This window comes from Canis lupus, chromosome 29, assembly GCF_048164855.1.
Source record: "Canis lupus baileyi chromosome 29, mCanLup2.hap1, whole genome shotgun sequence".
Lineage (NCBI taxonomy): Eukaryota > Metazoa > Chordata > Mammalia > Carnivora > Canidae > Canis > Canis lupus.
In genome coordinates this window covers 19,680,768-19,699,454 of record NC_132866.1, presented here as the reverse complement: position 1 = coordinate 19,699,454, position 18,687 = coordinate 19,680,768, and the positions used below count along the sequence as shown (strand labels likewise).

At 49.4% G+C, this 18,687-nt stretch overlaps 1 protein-coding gene and 1 long non-coding RNA gene across 2 annotated transcripts in view; one reads left to right on the top strand and one right to left on the bottom strand.

Moving 5' to 3' along the window:
* The first annotated feature begins 1,628 nt into the window (after positions 1-1,628).
* Positions 1,629-18,687, top strand: part of MXI1 (MAX interactor 1, dimerization protein) — an 81,488-nt gene continuing 64,429 nt past the window's right edge. The window contains exon 1 of the mRNA XM_072805360.1: positions 1,629-2,093. Within this exon, the coding sequence (XP_072661461.1) occupies positions 1,832-2,093 (262 nt within the window). The 5' untranslated portion in view covers positions 1,629-1,831. The remainder of the gene's footprint in view (positions 2,094-18,687) is intronic.
* On the bottom strand, positions 13,491-18,673 carry LOC140620886 (uncharacterized). The gene is made up of 3 exons (XR_012020614.1): positions 18,273-18,673; positions 18,117-18,181; positions 13,491-14,304 (listed from the first exon to the last, which is right to left on the bottom strand). It is a non-coding gene; the product is annotated as an uncharacterized lncRNA (long non-coding RNA).

Here is an 18,687-nt window from a genome sequence, read left to right as displayed (position 1 = left end):
CTTTTAAACATGAGTAACTCGGGTTACGGTCCCAACAGAAACAAAAAGTCAGCAGTTGTTCTGATAATGGAAGGTGAGTTTTTGTTTCACAGCTCTTAGAGGCTTCTATTCTATCCTAGCTAAAGGATGCAGAGATCAACCATGCAAAATTTGTCACAGGACAGAAAGTGTGTGTAGTATGATTATATTATGGTCCCAAATGTGAACACACTGCCTTTAAAATGCCAGTTCCTGATTGCTCTTGTCATAGCAGCAGGTTATTATATTCTAAAAGTACACACAAGACTTTCTTGAAGGTTCTGCGCATAAAGCTGCTCCTGAGCAGAGTGGCTGGGTTGCTCAACTGCAGGGGGCAGTACTCCATGTGCCTTCTATGTAAATGGTTCTCCTGCAGGAAAATTCTAGGTGGCCTTGCAAGGTGACAATATTTAGATGGGTCTGTTGCAGAGATGTTTTCCAACAAAGTGCAGAAGAATCTTGTTTCCTGCAGCTTGTCCCCCGTGCCCTCCCCCTTTAGATGCAAGTAAGGGACTCACGTTCTTATTTGGGTCTGGACTGAAAGAAAAAGATCTTACTATGGGCCAGGTAGTGTGCTAAGTGCAGACGTGATTTAATCAGCACAAGAACCTTATCAGAGTTTCATGGAAGGGGAAACAGGCCAAGAGTGGGTTAGGGAACTTGCCCAAACTCACACAGTCTGTGTGCTTCGGAGGTGGACTTGAACCCTTCTCTGTGACACTCCCTAATGGCCTTCAGCTATCCCTCTGACTCCCAGCTGTACCTCCCAAGCCTGGAGAGCATCCCTGGTTCATCTAGATCCTGACTGGGTGATAGCAGTCCAGTAAAAACAACAATGTCAACTGGGGTAGGAGTCTTCAGAGCCAAAAGGCGGAATTCAGCTGGGATGGGGGTGGGGGTGGGAGGGTCACGGGCTGCCATTTCTGCTAGTCCGTCAAAGAAAAAGGTGCCAGGTGCGGAGGCACCCCAGCGTGAGCTTTGCACAGCTGGACCAAGGCTGGGAAGAGGACTTGTGGAGCGAGATGCTTACATCTCCTCCCCCTTCCTGGAAAATAACTTTGCATTTGAAGGGAGAAAGAGTGAGTAAATCTGTAACTGGGATTTGGCGGCCTGGGGATTTCATTTGACCCCGTGAAGGCGCATGCCTCTGTGGCTGTCTGTGCGTAGGGGCGTGTGAATCGGGGGTGGGAAACTTCAGGTTACATGTGATGGTTTTTTTTTTTTTTTTTTTTTTTCCGGATTGGGCTTTTATTAAAAAAAAAAAAAAGGAAGAAGAAGTCATAGCTACCATTTAATGTGCGAGGCACTGTGCTGGACCATTTACGAGGTCTTATTTTTATGTGAAGACAAAACCCAGCTTACTAGTTTGTTTTTTATGCAGGTCCGCTCAGGGCATCGACTATTTTTTCCATTCGTGTTGAAATACAGTGCTCTGCTCTGAGGTAAGATTTGGGTAGAGGCGGGGAGGGTGCGGGGATGGGCCGAGGGCGGTCCCTGCCTCGCGAGTCTCCACCTTTTATTTTGACCGGTCCGCGGGCGACGGGCTCGCGCTAGGACCCAGGCGCCAGAGCGCCTCCGTCCGTCCTGTAGGTTCATTCAATCTCCCATACACACAGACCCACTGCGAGACCGACACACACTCACACACACTCACACACACAACTGCACGCAGCGAGGCTCGGGAAGTCAGGTCGCTCGCCTGCTCGCCTCGGCGCCTGCTCCGCTCCAGCCAGCCGGGGCTCCTCGGGGACCGGAGCTCGGCCGGGCAGCGCAGCCCCGAAGGAGGACGAGCTCGGCGGACCCCGGCTCCTCCATGGGCAAACGCGGGCGGCCGCGCAAGGAGGCGCGCTGCGAGGGCGCGGGGCTGGCCCCCGCCGCGCCCCCGGCCGTGGCCGCGCCCCAGCCCCCGGCCCAGCCCGAGGAGCCCGCGGGGGCCAAGCTCAGGTGCCCCTTCTCGGACATTTTCAACACCAGCGAGAACTCGATGGAGAAGCACATCAACACTTTTCTGCAGAACGTGCAGATTCTGCTCGAGGCCGCCAGCTACCTGGAGCAGATCGAGAAAGAAAACAAAAGTAAGTTTAGGGGCCCCGGCTCCTCCTCGGCGCCCGGCTCTTTCTTCCTCAACCACTTGGGCGACCCCTGTCGCCTGCTCGGCCCGCGTCCCCCTCCCCCCAACACACACATCCAGCCCTCGGCAGTAAAGCCGATGACACCGGAGAAAGGACACGCACGCACAAAGCTGCTAAAGATGTAACAAAGACGAGCGGGAGGGGGGGCGAGGGGGGCCTGTCGGTGCGTCCGTCTGTCCGTCTCCCCGAGGCTGGGACGACCGCCGGGTGGACAAGCGGGGGAGTGTTGTTTGCTGACAACTGAGCCCAGAGCTCATCTCTTCGAGGTCGCCTTTCTTCCTCCCCCCCCCCCCCCCCCCCCGCGCCGGAGCCTTCTCGGGCAGACAAGTGTTGTTTTTCTGTTGCTCGTTCCTGGGTGGGGTGGGGATTAGAAGCCGAAAGTTGGAAATCGTAGGCAGAGCTCAGCGGTTCGAGAAAAAAAAAAAAGAAAAAAAAAAAAAAAAGCACACACAGAGACACACACGACAACAATAACAACAACCACAACAACCAAACAGCCCTCCGCGGCGTGGGCTTGGGCTGGCCGGCTCGGCTGCGCTTCTCCCTCCTGTCTACTGTGCTTCTTCCTCCCCGCCCGCAGCGGGGCTCAGGCCGTCGCGTCCACGGACAAGTACCCCAGCACCTCCGTCGCCCTGGGGTGCCACCGCCCCCCCTCCCCCAAACAGGCCGGCTGGGCCAGGCAGCGCCAGCAGCTCGCCCCGGACTCGCCGTCCTGCGCCCGGGAAACTTGGCGAGGGGGACGCAGCTAAAAGGAAACTTTGGGATCTCGCAGGAAACAATAGTTGGGGAAGAAGGTGTGGGCTGTTGTGTGCGGTTTCTTTATTTTCCGGGAGACGACTTACGAGTGAGCGCGCCTGGCGAGGAAGGCAGACGCCTGCCTGGTGGATTTCTGCTGTCCTCCTCCTCCTCCTCCTCCTCCTCCTCCTCCCCCGCCCCCCACCCCCCTCCGCCGATTCAGGTGGAGAGCAGGGCTGGGGGCGGGGGTGCTGGGAGCCCCACCCGGCCTGGCCTCCTTTTTTGTATTTGTTTGTTTCATTTTTGCCCCTGCCTGCTGGGTCCCCCGGTCCTCCCAGGCAGTCGACTCAGCGTCCTAACGGGGGCACGCGTGTGCGATGTCTCCAGCACGGTCCTCACAAATAAGAGCTGCGTGAACGGGGAAAGGGTCGAGGCAGATAAACCGATAGACTGGAGAGAACCAGGCTGTTTAATCTGTCCGAACAAGTAGGAAGATCAATGAGAAGAGAGAGGGGGTAAAAAAAAAAAAAAAAAAAAAAAAAAAGGTCCGATTGCAACGTGTCAGATCTTGCAACCTCCTCCCCCCAAAACACAACAACAATCCTCAAACACAAAAACACCTTAGTTGACCAACACCCCAGGCCTCCAGGGTGAAAGGAACCGTGTGTTGCCGGCGCAATTGTGCAGCGGCTGAAGGCAAAACCAAGGATTTGTGTTGGGAGGACGGTTGTGTGTGTGTGTTCTTTTCTTTCTCTTCTCTCCTGTTTTCTCGGAGTGCCTGGGTTGCGAGAAAGGCGCATCGCTGGCGGTGTAGCCGAATCAGTTTGCGATTATTCATGGGGGGGGGGGAGGTGCATTCGTCAGGAGGGTAGTTTCTGAAAAGCCAGAGCTGCTGGGGAGCTGGGTGAAGACGTGGTTTTGTTTGGTGTGTTTGCTTTTGTTGGAGGGGGGAGGGGCGTGATTTCTTTGGCTACCCCTCACCCCCGTCCGGGGTTCTCCGGAGCCCGTCCCGTGGTGCCGACTCTGGGGGGGGGGTGCACCAAAAGAGGGCACCTTGGCAGTGTGTGGCAAGCCCGGCCCCCTCTCCCTACCCCAGCATGGTGTGCTAAGGAGGCGGCTGGAGCTTCCACCGCGTCCCGCCCCCCCCCGCGCACCCGCAGACAATCGCAGACCTCCGCCCCCCTTGCCGCCTCCCCCGAGCCGTCCCCCGCCGCCCTGGCCGTCGCCACCTCCTAGTTTACCCCGTGCCGGGGCTCCGGCGTGGCCACCAGTCACGTAAGCAGAGGGCCGGGCGCGCCGGGCCGGGCTACCCCGCGCGGGGCGGGCCGGCGGCGGGGAGCCGGGCGCCTGTGGCCGGGAAGCCGGGGGGCTTCCTCCCGGTGCCCTTCCCGAGCGGCCCGCGAGGGGGTCGGGAACCCACGCGCCCCAGCCAAAGTCAACTTCGCGTGCGTAATCAGCCCCTCGGCCCCGCTGCTCCCCCCTCCGGCCGGCTCCCCGCGGGAGTATTTTTAGCTCCCTTGCCTCTCTTTGCCGCCGCTGTTTGGCTCTGCATGACGTGATGCCAGCGGCCCCCAGATTTCCCCGAGAGCGTGGGGCGCTGCGCCTTGCCCGGCTTGGCTGCGGGGAGCTCGCCGGCTCCAGGCCCTCGCCCCCTCCCCAGCAGCTCTCGCAGGCGAGGGTGACCTCCAGCAAAGTACGGGCGACCAGCTCCGGGGCCCCTATTATGCCCCTTGCAACCAGTAGCGGCCCACGGGGGCTGCTTTACCCTCCCCACGTTCGCCGCCCCCCCCCCCCCCGCCGGGTCTCGGTTTCCTGGTACGGAAAACGGCGGGCCCTACATCTGCCTCATTTTATTGGGGGCGCTTCTTCGCGCTGGCGGCGCTGCCGTTGTTTTCTGCTTGCTGCACACAATGCCCGCGCGTCACGGCGGTCCGCGTGTGCACAGCAATAACGCGAGTTGGGGGGCGGGTCGTGCGTGCGCCGGGCTCGGGCACTGCGGGTCGCTCCGCGCGCGCGGGGCTTGTTTTGCTTCAGAGCCCCGCTTTCCGAAACGCTTACATCATTCGGTCGTTGGGGGAGGGAGGGGGACCTGGGCGTTCCGATAGGGCTCCGGCATTTCTCAGGTCCCTGGTTTTTGGAAGGAAGCAGGGATCCTAGTTGTTCAATTGTTATTATAATGAGAGGGGGCTCAAGCTTTGGTTTTTTGGGCAAGGTTTTTTTTTTTTTTTTTTTTCCTTTTCTTTTTTAGGTCACTCCTGCAAAGGGCAGTGCTGGCCGGCTCAGGTGCACAACCTCCCCGCCTTCATTTCAGCCCGTTCCCCTGTAATCACTTGATCTCAGTTTCTCCGCCTCCTCCTCCTCCCCCTCCCAGCTAGAGACACATGGTTTCCACATGGAGACAAACTTCTTTCCTCTGACTGGACTTGACCTAGCTGCGTGGTTCAGCCTATCGCCGGCTGCGGCTCTCTCTGACGTCACGCGTTGCTGAGGCCAGAGCCTGGTGGGTGGGGCCAGGAGGCCAGCCAGGAAATCTCTGGGAGCCCTAGTGAGGCCAGCTGGTACGGTCCCTTCTTAAAGGGACGCTCTTCCCCCCACCCCCCCACCCCCAGACGTGTGTCAGCCCTGATTCTCCATTTCGGGCTCTTGTGAGACCTTCCCAAAATGCACCACTAGACCCTGGTCACGAGTTCACACGTTTCGTTTTCACTGTTGTTTGCGAAGTACTTACTTGGCAGGAGCTTGCCGTATTTTCCATTGTTGCCAGAACTGCTTTTCATCGCCTCTTTGAGGTTTCCGTAGTAGGAGTGCTCCCCAAGCTGTGGCCACAGGGTTGAATTATTCCCAGTAGATTTGGTGAATCTCCTCAGGGGGAGGGTGTTCAAATTAAGTCCCCCACTATTGACTGTCTGCTCTGTGCAAGGCCAGGATTCCCAGGGATACGCAGGAACGTTTTCCTGACGCGCCAACTGATGGGAATCCTTAAGGATCTCACAGGTCTCCAGAAATATTCATCATGGAGGCGAGGACCGGTTATCACAAAATCAGAAGTTATATGTCAGTCACTTCTGGCATCATCTCCTATATCCATTTGAGGTCCAGTGAAGAGGTGGCGATTTAGAACTGACTAATAATGGGAAAAATCTTTACTTCCTGTTTTGGAAAAAGGTTAAGACTGAAAGGGAAAAAGAACCAGATTCACAGAAGAGCTGCTCAGTGGGCAAGTAGTAGCTTCTGTAACAGGTAACATCCAGAGGATAGAAATGGGGCTTCTCAGTATCGGGGGGAGGATAGCTTTGGGGGGCAATGGTTAAGATAGAGATGAAGGGTTACAGGGGAATAGAAGGCAGGCACTGCTCCCTGGAGTGGATTATCTGCGTTTGAGGGTGAGGTGCTTTCCTAGGGGCATGGACAGGCCAAGGAGCAGCCTCTTCCTCTTGATGGAGGAAGCTGCTGCTCTGTGGTGTCATATGGCCCCACCCTGCCTTCCTCACTTAATCTCCCCTGCTCCCGTCCAGCAGGTCCTCCAGCAAGCATGCTAGGCAGTCATGCCTCTGTACTTGACTCAGACTCTTCCCTGCGTCTAGAATGTCTTCATTCTCTTACTCCTCTGGGGTTATCTGTATCTTACTCACCCTTCAAGACCTAGGTCAGTTCCTACCTCCCCTAGGAAGCCTCCTCTGGCTATTTCTTAATTCAGTGTACTTGAGAGAATGAAAGCTTTACGGTTACTCAGAGCAGAGCCCAGATTCCTCCTTTGCTGCTTACTGGCTTCATGACTTTGGGTACAAGTTACCTCACCTCTGAGGTTCCATTTCTTTTTTGTAAATTGAGGATAACAATAGAACCAGCCTCACATCATTGCTGAACAACTAATTGAGATGCTCCATTTAAACATCTAAAGTACCTGGAATAGGGGATCCCTGGGTGGCTCAGCGGGTTAGTGCCTGCCTTCGGCCCAGGCTGTGATCCGGGAGTCCCGGGATCGAGTCCCACATCTGGCTCCCTGCATGGAGCCTGCTTCTCCCTCTGCCTGTGTCTCTGCCTCTTTCTCTCTCTCTCTCTCTGTCTCTCTCTCTGTGTCTCTCATGAATAAATAAATAAAATAAAATCTTAAAAAAAAAGTACCTGGAATATAGTAGGTGCTCAATAAATAGCCTCTTCTCTGAGCTTCAATCATCAGTACCATGCAGACTTCTACTTGATTCCTGTGTATTAGCTTTATCCTCACAGGGAGATAATAGCATCCTAGGGGAAAAGATCACCTATAGTATTTCAGTATATGTCACCATTGCATAGAGTGCATCACTGGGCATATAGGAGATACTTAATATACATTGATTGGTTGAATTGGCTTTTACTGGCTATGACACAGCGATCAGGTTTGAAGGCTGGGGGGACACAATATAGACTTTCTGGGGACTTGGAGAAGAGTTGGAAATACTGATCTCTTCCAAGGAAAGAGGGTCTCCCGTAATCCACACAGACTGCCCCTGGGTTGTAAAGACCAGGGGCTTCAAAGAGATAGTAGGTCAGGCCTGGGTTGTTAAAAGTGCCCACTGTCATCCGCCGTGACCCTGGAAATGGATCAGTTACTAGCTTAGAGAGCAGGGTACTAGGGTGACTTTGCTAAAATGGAGGGCTTTGATGGCAACTAATGTTCAAGCAGGTCACATTTCTACACAGCAGGCATCTTTCAATTCATTCATTCATTCCACAGATATGTATTGAGCATCTACTATGTGCACTTGCTTTTTCCCTGAAAACTCTGTGGGTTGATTTACGGTGGGGGTAAACTGGGATATTTGGGTTTTGGGGCATTGTGTAAAGAACATTCTTAAATCAGGGTTTTTTTTTTTTTTAAGATTTTATTTATTTATTAGAGACACACAGAGAGAGAGAGAGAGAGGCAGAGACACAGGCAGAGGGGCAGAGGGAGAAGCAGTCTCCATGCAGGGAGCCCAACGTGGGACTCTATCACCCGTCTCCAGGTTCACGCCCTGGGCTGAAGGCGGTGCTAAACCGCTGAGCCACCCGGGCTGTCCAAATCAGGTTTTTATTTTCACTGCATCCTAAATTATGTTCTCAGATTCAACTTTTTTTCCCCTCCAGTTTTAATTATGATTTCTGCCCACTGCTAAATGCCAGAAGTAGACTTTGAAGATATTGTTGTGGCTTTCAGAGTCCCAGAGCTCCCAGGGACTGGGCACCCTGTGGAGGGGACCCAGGGGACCCTTAGAAAATTGGAGAAGTTGAATTAAGCCATTCCTGGTTTGGATGGGAAAAGGAGGTTCCCATCAGCTCCAAGGCAAAACAACAGCTGCTCATCGACCTTCCTTTGCTGATAGAAACACTGTTCCATTGACACACCTAGAAATGGGGATTTTTATCTGAGGATGACTGGGCAAGAGTTTGGAGGGAAAACTGAAGAAAATAAAGAGAGTGCCAGCATGTTGCAGCAGCAACTAATTGCTTTACATAGTATCAGTACTGGCTACCATTTTTTGAGCACTGACTATATACCAAGTATGGGGTTAAATATGCATTATCTCTTCCAGTCTTCACAACAACCCCATGATGTGTGCAATTTTATTATCCCATTTTATGGAGGGGGTAACCAAGGTGCAGGGATGTTGAGTAACTTGCCCAAAGGTCATATGGTTTAGTAAGTGGCAGAGCTGAGTTCTGAACCTAGGCCTCTGATTCCAGTCTTAATGATACATGCATGTACACAATTTCCAGCCAAGGAATGAAGTCCAGAGAGGTAAAATGACTTGCCCAAGGTCACCCAGCACCCCAAAGCAGAGCTGGTATTTGAAACACTCTGTTGATTGTTCAAGGTCTTCCTGTACACACCCTGCTTAGAAAAGGCTTAGAAGTGAGGCCGAGGACAGAAGAGCCAACCAGAGAGGTTTTTTTTTTTTTTGTTTTTCAGACTTGTTCAACTCTTCTGGCCCTAACTCAAGTTTAGGCTCCTAGGAAACACCACCCCCTCCTGCTGCCTTTCCCAAGTCTGTCCTCTGGGCATATCAGAGGACTTGGGCTGTTGCTATGGTACTGGGGCCAACAGCAGGTTCATCAAAAGCCGGGTCTTTTGCCTTTAAAAAAAAGCCCGGCCCTGCAGAAACGAATTGGCCACAAAGATTTGCATCAGTCATTGTGGCTTGTTCTGTTTTAGATCCCCCCTGCCTCCTTACCCCATCCCCTCCTCCCTACCACCACCACTTTCTATAAATACAGTTGAATAAATATTGATTTAAACTGGGTTTCTGGAGGAGAAGCACATGGCTGCCCTGGCCTGGTCCTCACTTAGATACCACCAGTATGCCAGGCCTGACACCGAACCCCCTGACAGCTCTGGCTTCCAAATGACCCGTTTTGGGAAGGTGAGTTGTGGTTTTGTGGCTTTTGAGTTAAGAGAGAGAGAGAGAGAAGAAAAAGAAGTAAAGCAACAATCCAGCCAAGAAATAGGAATCTTCCTACAGAATGAAGAAAGCAGTTTTCAGGCAGATATTGGGGGGGGGGGGTGTGCTGTGGTAGTTGTGGGGACGTATGGCAGGCAGGCCTTCTGAGCCATTCTCTTGCCTTTCTCATTCTTCCTTCCACTCCATTTGGGGTTTTGTTTTTAAACGAGGCAGGTAGTAAGACAGAGGGTCAGGACCAGAAGGAGCCCTAGAGGTCACAGAACATCCATCATCCTCACTGTATAGATGAGGAGGCTGAGGCCCAGAGAGGGACAGTGGCTTGCCCAAGATGACACAGCAGAGGCAGAACCAGATTCTTCTGGGGCTCTCACCTGGTGTGAGAATGGATAACAAGCAGAGCCCCAAATTGGGCTTTTGTTTTACAGGTCAGGTGCTTATAAAAGTCAGCAATTCTCAAACCTAGGGTGTGTCTGGTTATTGCAAAGGTCATTGCAACATTCTCAATAGTCTTTCAAAATGAAGCTAATTTGAATTTGCTATTTAGAAAAAAAAAATTTTCTTGTACACTGGGCCTGGGGAGCCCAAAGGCAGTGACAGTGACAGGATGGCTACCCAAAGGCAGTAGACAGTGACAGGATGGCTACCCAAGCCATATCTGAAGAGGAGAAATACAAGTCTTACCAGAGGGGCCTCCTCTGGGAGTGGTGGGTGGAGCTCCCAGCTCACACTGGAGAAAAGCTTCAATTCCACAGGGATAGACACCTGCTCTCTGGCTCTTCTGCTACTAAGGGGAAGTAATTGTCTCTGGTATCATTGTCCCTGAGTGGCCTGGCTGGAGGTGTTAAAGCTGTCAACAGCTGACTTGATCTCTCTGGCCAAAAATAATGGGAGTTTGCTACCATCCTCCAGAGCTTGAGGCTTCTTCTTTGCTTCCTCATCTTGACAGAATTGTGCTAGGCCCCTTGCTTGTGAAACATTTTGAAAGTGCAGGTGACCCTGGCTTTGAGCAATCAATCTCCAGGAAATATATGTAAATACAATCCCCCTTTTAAAACATTTAGATTGGAGAACCTCTCTTTAAAAGGCCTTTGTGGCAAATCCTTTTATAATCTGTGGAATTATGTTGCTTGTTATGTTTTCCCTAAATTTGTTTTGTGAATTCTTCACTCATTCATTCATTCATTCATTCATTCGATATTTAAGGAGCACATACTGCTGCTTTATGTCAGGTACTATGCTAGGTCCTGGGGCTACAGTCCCTGCCCTCATGCATGGAGTCTGTACTCTATTCCAGTGCCAGGTTGTAGAAATTCCATTGTCTTAAAGTGAATCCCAAGAATATAGAAGTGCCTCTGGCCTGGACCTTTGTGTCTATGGTTCTAGCCATCATTACAGATGAAACAAAAATTTATCTTAGGCTTCCTAAAAGGAATAGTCCCTCCCCTCCCTGCACCCCCTACCCCTACCCCTGTGTTTAAAATCTTTTGTGTTTTGTATTTGTCCTTGTAATTTTTTACAGATCTTTCTTTTTTTTTCTGCCTGTGCTTAGGAAACTAAGTACCCTGTAAGCAGCCTTGTAAATAAACACATTCCACTCCCAGCTCTTTACAGATTGGGGCATTCTGTACTTGGAGGATGGTCCATACGAGTGTTCCTACCAAGCCCACTCTCCCATATAACATGCCCTTGGCCACATACCTCTTATATCCAACTGCAGCATCTGCTAAGGAAATTTAAACACAGCAAAATTAGAAAGATAAACATAGTGTCCTAGGGGAGATTGGGAAATTCAAACTAAAGCCAATAAAAAGGGATTTGGATTACCTACTATTTGAGATGTTTTACTCTTGTATCTTTATGGCCATTAGCAGGAATACTTGAGTAAAGATGATTTGAGACAATTTTAATACTGTTGTATTAAAATAGAAGGCATGTTTAGGAATGCTCTGTTTGTGGTCATGGGTTGCAGGTGGGGGTGGGGGGAGCTGGGGTGGCTTCTGTTTTTCTCTCTAAACCCAGAACTGCTTTATGGTATCCCTGTGTTATCTGCCTCTTACCTCCACCACACCTGACCTCCCATACTATATTTCTTTACTCATAAAACTCTGAGTTCTTTGCATACAAGTTTCTTTCATTTCACCAGCTGTAAAATATAGCTCAATTCAACAGATAATTTCTAAAACCTTCCAGGAGCCAAGCCCCGTGCTTCATGCTTTCAAAGTGCAGGAGGTATGGTCTCCAGTTCCAGCTCATATTCCAGTACAAATGATAGACAAATAGAGACCAATAAATAATTCTTGCCTGTCTCCTAGGAGTCTAATACCTGACCGCAAGGGGACTGCTGACAAGTGCAATGTTGTCTCTGTTTTCCAAAGGAATAATGATAATGTCCCCTTTACTGAGCAGTTACTATGTACCAGCACCATGCTAAGTGCTCTATATTAAATCCTCACAAACGTCCAATAGCAGAGTGCTAGAATTATCTTCATTTGTAAACGAGGAAAGCCTCAGCCTTAGCAAGGCTGACTAACTTTCCTAAAGCCACTGCTAACATAGAGTGGAGCTGAGACTCCAATCCAGGTTTTTCTTTCTTCTTAGGAAAACTTAGGCCTCAAGGGGCAAGAGGCTAGAGATGGAATCTGGAACGTTTGAAGTCCAAGCTGAGGGTCCCCTTGGGGATGCCTCCCTGGGGTGACTTCCTTTCCTTTCCACTCATCCTAGGGCAGAGAGAAGGCAGCCAAAACCTTCCAGGACTCTTTGGGTATTGACACTAATGTCAGATAAGGGCCCTTCTTCCGAAGGGCAATGGTCTAGGGTGTTGCTATTTGTATGTGCAGTACTACCTGGCCCCTGGGGAACTCACCCAACCAGTAGGGCTCCTGTGGCTCTGCACACTAGGGTGTCAGGGGTGTGAATCCACACCCTATCAGGCTATACTAGGTTTCCTGAAGGCGTTCAAGTTCTAGGGCAACTGGTCTGGCCGCGCTTGGAGCCAAGGGCTTCTGCCAGAGAAGCCAGAGGGGAGAAGCATGTGTGAGCTGCAGAGATGAGCTATAGACCCTGGCTGCCACTGTGACAGTGTGGGCCAGCTGGTTCTGGTCAAGTGATCTCCTCAGTGGAGATCGAGGAAACAAGAGTGATCTTAAATATAACTGGGTTCACGTCTCTTACTTATTTAAAGCCTTTCAGTGGTTTCTTTCCTATCTCACCCTTACTGTTGAGAGTGAGTGTAGTCCTAGGATGGGCAGCCTTGGCATCTGCAATGGGACTCCCAGGCCCCACCCTAGACCTGCTGAATCTGAACCTGTAGTTTATCACAATTTCCAGGTGATGTGTGTGCTCATTAAAGTTTGAGAAGCTGACCTAGACAGTCCTTGTGATTGCCCTGAAACTTCTACCCACCTGAAGCTATCCCACATTTATTATTTATCCTTTGTGCTACCCATCACAATTTATTATGATTTTGCTTGCTTGTCATCAGTGTGTTGGACTAGAATACAAGCACCGTGAGCCCCGGGGTCATGAAGTAGTTTCATTCATTATTCTGTCTTCAGCATCTAGCTTAGTGCACAACCCGTAAGAGATGCTTAAGGAGTATCTGTTGAATGAATGATGAGTTCTCTCTCTTTAGCCTTTTGACCTAGTGTTTCTCAGCAAGGGAGCTACTGGTGAGACCATTTGTGTGCAGATTAGTCCAGGATACTGCAGGCTATAATACCTTTGGTTCCCTACTCACTAAATGCCAGCAGAAACCCCTCCCTCCAATCATTGTGACACTTATTTCCAAAGCCTCCTGGGGGATGGTATTACCCCTGGTTGAGACCATTGCCCTAACCCAGTTTTGTGTGACTCATCTGATTAAACATATCTTAATGTATGCTTTAGGGTCCCAGAATTAGAAAATCTAAGCTTGAATCTGGTCATTACCTATATGACATTGGGCAAATCTCTTAACCTTTCCAGGCCTCATCTGTGAAACAGAATCTCTGAGGTGTGCTGAGGAGTTTGTGAGCAACACTGGGTACATAGTTGGCTCTCATCACGTGCAAACTAGTACACAGATGAGGCATAGTGTTCTAAGCTCTTGGGGAATCCCACTATCCTAGAATCAGAATGCTGGGGCTGGAAGAGATGGCGAGATCACTCATGTCCTTGAGTGATCCTGAGTCCCAAGGGCCTGGTGTTTTATTCTTTTTTTTTTTTTTTTTTTTTTTTGGTGTTTTTATTCTAAATGGTGCACCTGAAGCGGAGAACTCAGCCCCCAGGCAGCAGGCCGAGTATGTGACTTTGTAGTTTCCAGGGTCTGGCTGGGCCTAAGAGTGACCTCCACAAGTGTCTGCTGCCTGGAAGGGAGTGGTGATGCCAGTGGGTGGGTGGGTGGGTGGGGGGGCAGGGGAGCTCTAGCCAGGCTCCTGACAAGGGAGGGAGAGTTACCCAGGACTGTGGCAAGAATGTGGGGCATCCTCTTTAGCAGCAGGGAAGGCCTCTGGCGATCCTCCTTTTATTTTATTTTTTTTAAGGTTTTAAAAGCAAGATGCATCTACCTTTGAAAGAACAGATCATCGCATCCAAAACCTGATACATGCAACCAAAAATATATACAGTATATTCTTGCTTTTGAATATAGATGCAAACATTTTTAGGAAAATGTTAATTCATGGAATGAGCGATGTTTCAAAAGAATAACATACCATGGCTGAGCAGGCTATATGCCAGGAATGGCTGAAAGTCATGAAATCTACCAGTACAAATGAGTATAACCTCAAATTAAAGGAGAATAGTAAGTGGCTAGGGCAACAAATGATGAAATGTCATTTGGCAAAAAGGAAACAGGAGGCATATTCCTGATGAAGGAAACTATTTCCATATAGTAAAGATGATTTACCTGTGGTGGTCTTTTAATTAAAGGGGTGTCATGAGGTTAGGCATATGGCTTGTGCTCATCACCAGGAAGGGAGTTGATTCTGAGGCCACCTTTTCCTTAGAGAAGAATGAACCTTAAACAGAAAACAAAAGCAGGCTTTGGATCCCTTTGGAATGTAACTTGATATTTAAAGGTTTGGTGCTCCACACATTAAAAAGATCAGAAAATGTATTCTTATTTATTTATTTATTTATTTATTTGTTTATTTTTAAGAACACGAGTCAACCAGAAAAAGAACTATGGAGATGGGTAGAGAGCACAGGAGAGTCTGTGGGCCTGAAACCTAATCCTTGCTTGGTGGGTTTGATAGATAGCTGCTGTGTGGCCTCAAGTAAGTTACCATACCTCTCTGGCCCACAGTTTTCTCATCTGAAAAATGGAGACTGAACTGAGGAACAAGCTTAACAAGATAAACGTCTATGAAATAAACCATGAAATATTATTTGAGGGGACATTAACTTGACATGTCCCTAGCAAATTCCCTTTCCAAAGTCCAGAACACTTTATCAGTTGCACCCCCAAGTGGGATGGATGCTCCAGGGGCAGCAAGTGTCTTAGAGGTGCCTATGGAACTGAGTCCTGCAATGCAGATTTCTTCTTGGATCCAAGTTAATGCAAAAAAGAAGGGAAAGGACATTCGAGAAATTACCACATCCATTATAATCGCCGAAGCAGGCTGCTGTAAGAAGGGCTATTTAATAAAATTGTAAGAAGCCCTTTCCTAAGGGGGAAGAGATAGACCAGGATGGAAGTCAAGTGCAGCTGTTTGAGCCTCTGCCAGTGGCCTGATCTCACCAGAAAACTGAAGTTAAAAACAACAAACTTCCAGATTCAGCGATCTCGGATGAACACTGCCTCCCCCTGCCGTTTCCTCCCGCCCCTTTGTCCCTTCTCTCCCTGTCCCCCCAGCTCGGGCACCTGGGTCGCTTGGTGCTTTTCCGTGTGCTTGGGATGTCAGCCGGCGGCCCTGGCGACTGGAGCCTCGGGAGGCGGCAGCTACCTCTCGGGTTTAGCATTACGTCATCCCTTCTAGACCCAAATTTATCTCGGCTGCGCGCAGACCCGCAGCTCTGAGCTGCCGCTGACTCCAGGAGAGCTTACGCATGAAGTTAGGCAAGGCTGACTCACTGGGCAGAGGCAAAGGTTTTCTGCTGCTCTTCACGTTTTGGGGCCCTGAGGGGGGAGGTGGGAAGGAGAAGGAGGCTGCGGTTGTCGTTTTGGGGTGGAGGATGGAAAGATGTAGCACTGTGACGGTTCTCCTTTAGTAGGAGCTCAGGACTCCCCCTTCTTCCTCCGTCTTCAGCCTTCAGTATTTGAAAACCCCCATCCTTAAAGATAATTGCAGAAACCAGTGCCCTGCGCCACAAGCATTTTGCACTTTCAGGGAAGTTCTCTCAAGCTCCAGGTGTTACCGATACAGTGACTTGGGGGCTTGTAACTTAACCTCAGGGTCCCTTCCCCTGTTTCCATCTCTCCTGTCTGCAGAAAAGATGTAATACAGACCAGCCTCCTCCATTGTTCGTGAATATGCAATAAGTCGTTTGGATCCAAAAAAAAAAAAAAAAAAAAAGTCGTTTGGAAATTTGCACTGGGTAAACTGTGACAGAAAGGACTCCTAAGAGTGGAGAGCTTTGCCTTCTGCCCCCCCCCCCCCGCCCCCCGCCGCCGCCACCGGGGGGGATATGGCCCCCATCTGGGCTGTGTTTGTTATAGGCCTGGGGGATTCAGGGGGACTTTTCCCATCTTCCAATGAGGCTACCCTGAGAGAGATCCTTTAGGGAAAGGACTGCAGAGATTGCAGTCCAGAGATTGCAGGATTGCAGATAAGTTTCCAGGTTCTTTGGTCAGAAGACTTTGGAAGCCTTGCTTTTCCTCAGTTTCCCCATCTGCATTTGTAGGGCAAACTGGATTCATTTGAACAAAAGAAAGGCCATAGCTGCCTCTGGGTTCCTCCAGGCTGGGACTGATGCTGAGGGAAGGTGAAGCACATTACTTTGCCGAGGCTAGAGCCCCAAGCTTTGTACTGTGGAAAGCCGTTGTGGCCAGTGGTAGAGCAAGAACTCTAGGAGTCAGTCAAAGCAGGGAGAAGGAAATGGCGCCTTTGGTTGACACTGTCCCACTGCCCTCCATCACCATCATCTCTGCTCTTCTTCAACAGATGCAGGTGGCCTTTTTGGTGACTCCTGCCCTACTCTCCATTTCCTCCTTTCCCTCTTGGCTATGGCTCTAAAAGAAGGGCTGGTTAATTCATCTGGAGGTCAACTGTGAAAGGTCTGGCATGGGTACCAAGCATCCAGCTTTCTCTTAATAACCTGCTAGGTCTTATGATCTATGAATTTATTTATTTTTTTGATCTATGAATTTAAACCCATGTGTATTTTAGTTGGTACTTTTTTTTTTTTTTTTTGATTGCCTGTTGCATGGTTTATCTCCTATTGGGGAGACTTTTGTCATAAATCTACCTTTTTAAAATTCCTGGAGTAGCCCTTAGCAATTTGGATTCTAAAGCTTAAGTTGTAGAAACTTTCAACCTTAATCATTTCTGCCTTCCACTAATAGATCTTGGTGAAGAGCTATTTTCTTTTAAATAATTCCATTCTTCCCTTTACCCAACATGTCCCTTGTCAAGAGTGGTTGTTACCAATACCCAATGGAAAAGCCCAGATCTGAAGAGACCTGGCCAACAGCAGAAAAGGTAAAATCCCTATTTCCAGGTTTTTACAAAAACAAAAACAAAAACAACCCTCTCCTGTGAATATCTATCATTGTGATATTGTGAACATCTGTCATTTTGGATTTCCCTGCATTCGATGGAACATCTATTTGGTTCTTAAATGTGGTGCCAAGTGTAATATTTAAAAAGAGTGGCATAATTTCGCAGCTTTTGACCTCATTGGAAATCTTGTTCACTTTGAAAAAAAAGAAAAAAGAAGAGTGCAAGAGAGAGGGCATTAAAATGCAGCATGAATCTCACGACATTTTTAAGAGTAAGATTTTCATTCTGAATGATATTTTCTACAGTAGCCACTGGAATGACCACAGGGAAGGGGAAATTCTCCCCTCACCAAGAGCTTCCTGTTATTTTGGATGTCCACCAGCAGGTTAAAATAATCAGGGTGGGAAAAAGTTATGGATGTTTATACAATTCCCAGCTTGCTCCTAGAGCATTCAACAGTTATGACCCTCTTGCCCTTCCTCTCCCTAGACCAATGGTGCTCAACTGGGAGTGATTTGTGTGCCCCGGCAGACATTTGGCAATGTTTGGAGACCTTTCTGGTTGGTAGTGTGCTACTGGCATCTAGTGGGTAGAGGCCAGGAATGCTGCTGAACATCTTACAAAGCACAAGTCTGCCCCCACCCTCCACCCCCACTCCTGAATTATTTGCCCGAAATGTCAATAACGCAGAGGTTGAGAAACTCTGGTCTAGACTTTGAGGGCTTGTTAGACTGAGGACTTGGAAAGAGAATGGCAGAGAGGGTAGCCACTGGCAATCCTTTAATGTGGTCCCTGCTCTCTTTAGCCACTGCTTTCAGTTGCCTCTATGCAGGAGAGCAAGAGAGGAAATCGCCACCATCACTTCCATTAATTGAGTGTCATATATTAAGTGCTGGATTTTTTTCATTTGATCTTCACAATAAGCCCTTCTGACTATAGATTCCTTGAGAGAGTAGGGTCCGTGTCTGTTTTTCTCATTACGGTACACGTTATATCTAGTACTGTGCCTGGTACATGGCAGGCCCTCAATGTTTGGATAAATGGAGTAATCGAATCCATTTTATACATGAGGAAAACGAAGCCTGAAGAGTCCAGACAGGTAGTGTAAGTAGCAGAGTCAGGATTTGAACTGAACCCTCTGTGACTTCAGCACCAAATCACTTACTTACCCACCGAATTCCTGCACTTGCAACACCAGAGAGGATTTCTAGCTTCCAAAGTCACTAGTGAGGGCCTGAAGCAAAAAGAAGTTTTAAAAAATACGACTTGAAAAACCCCACGAAAACCAGAACTACGTTATATGGAAACTAAGGTGGAAGAAGGACCTCATGGAAGCTTTCCCTGGCACTGATGAGATCATCTCTTGGTTCTGTACCGTGATCTTGGCTTTTCAAACGTTTTGTTGTGTGCACCAGCCGAACAGCACATTTTGTGATGGGGAAACTAAGGCATGGAAGTTACACGAAAAAGTAGTAGTCGATAGAGGACTGGAACACGGCACTTCAGATAAAGAATGCTCCAGGTCCTGGGCACCAGCCAGGAGTGGCTGAAAAAAGTTTCCCCGGCACTCGCTCAAATTCTTCCTTCCCCGAAGTGAAGCTCGGATAACTTCTTAGTTTTTACACCCTGGCGACAGAAGCCGAAGGGGACTACATTTCCCAGCCGCCATTGCGGAATTCGGCAGAGCGCAGGCGCACTGAGGTGGCGTGCGTACTACCACTCCCGGTGTGCTGTGGGAGG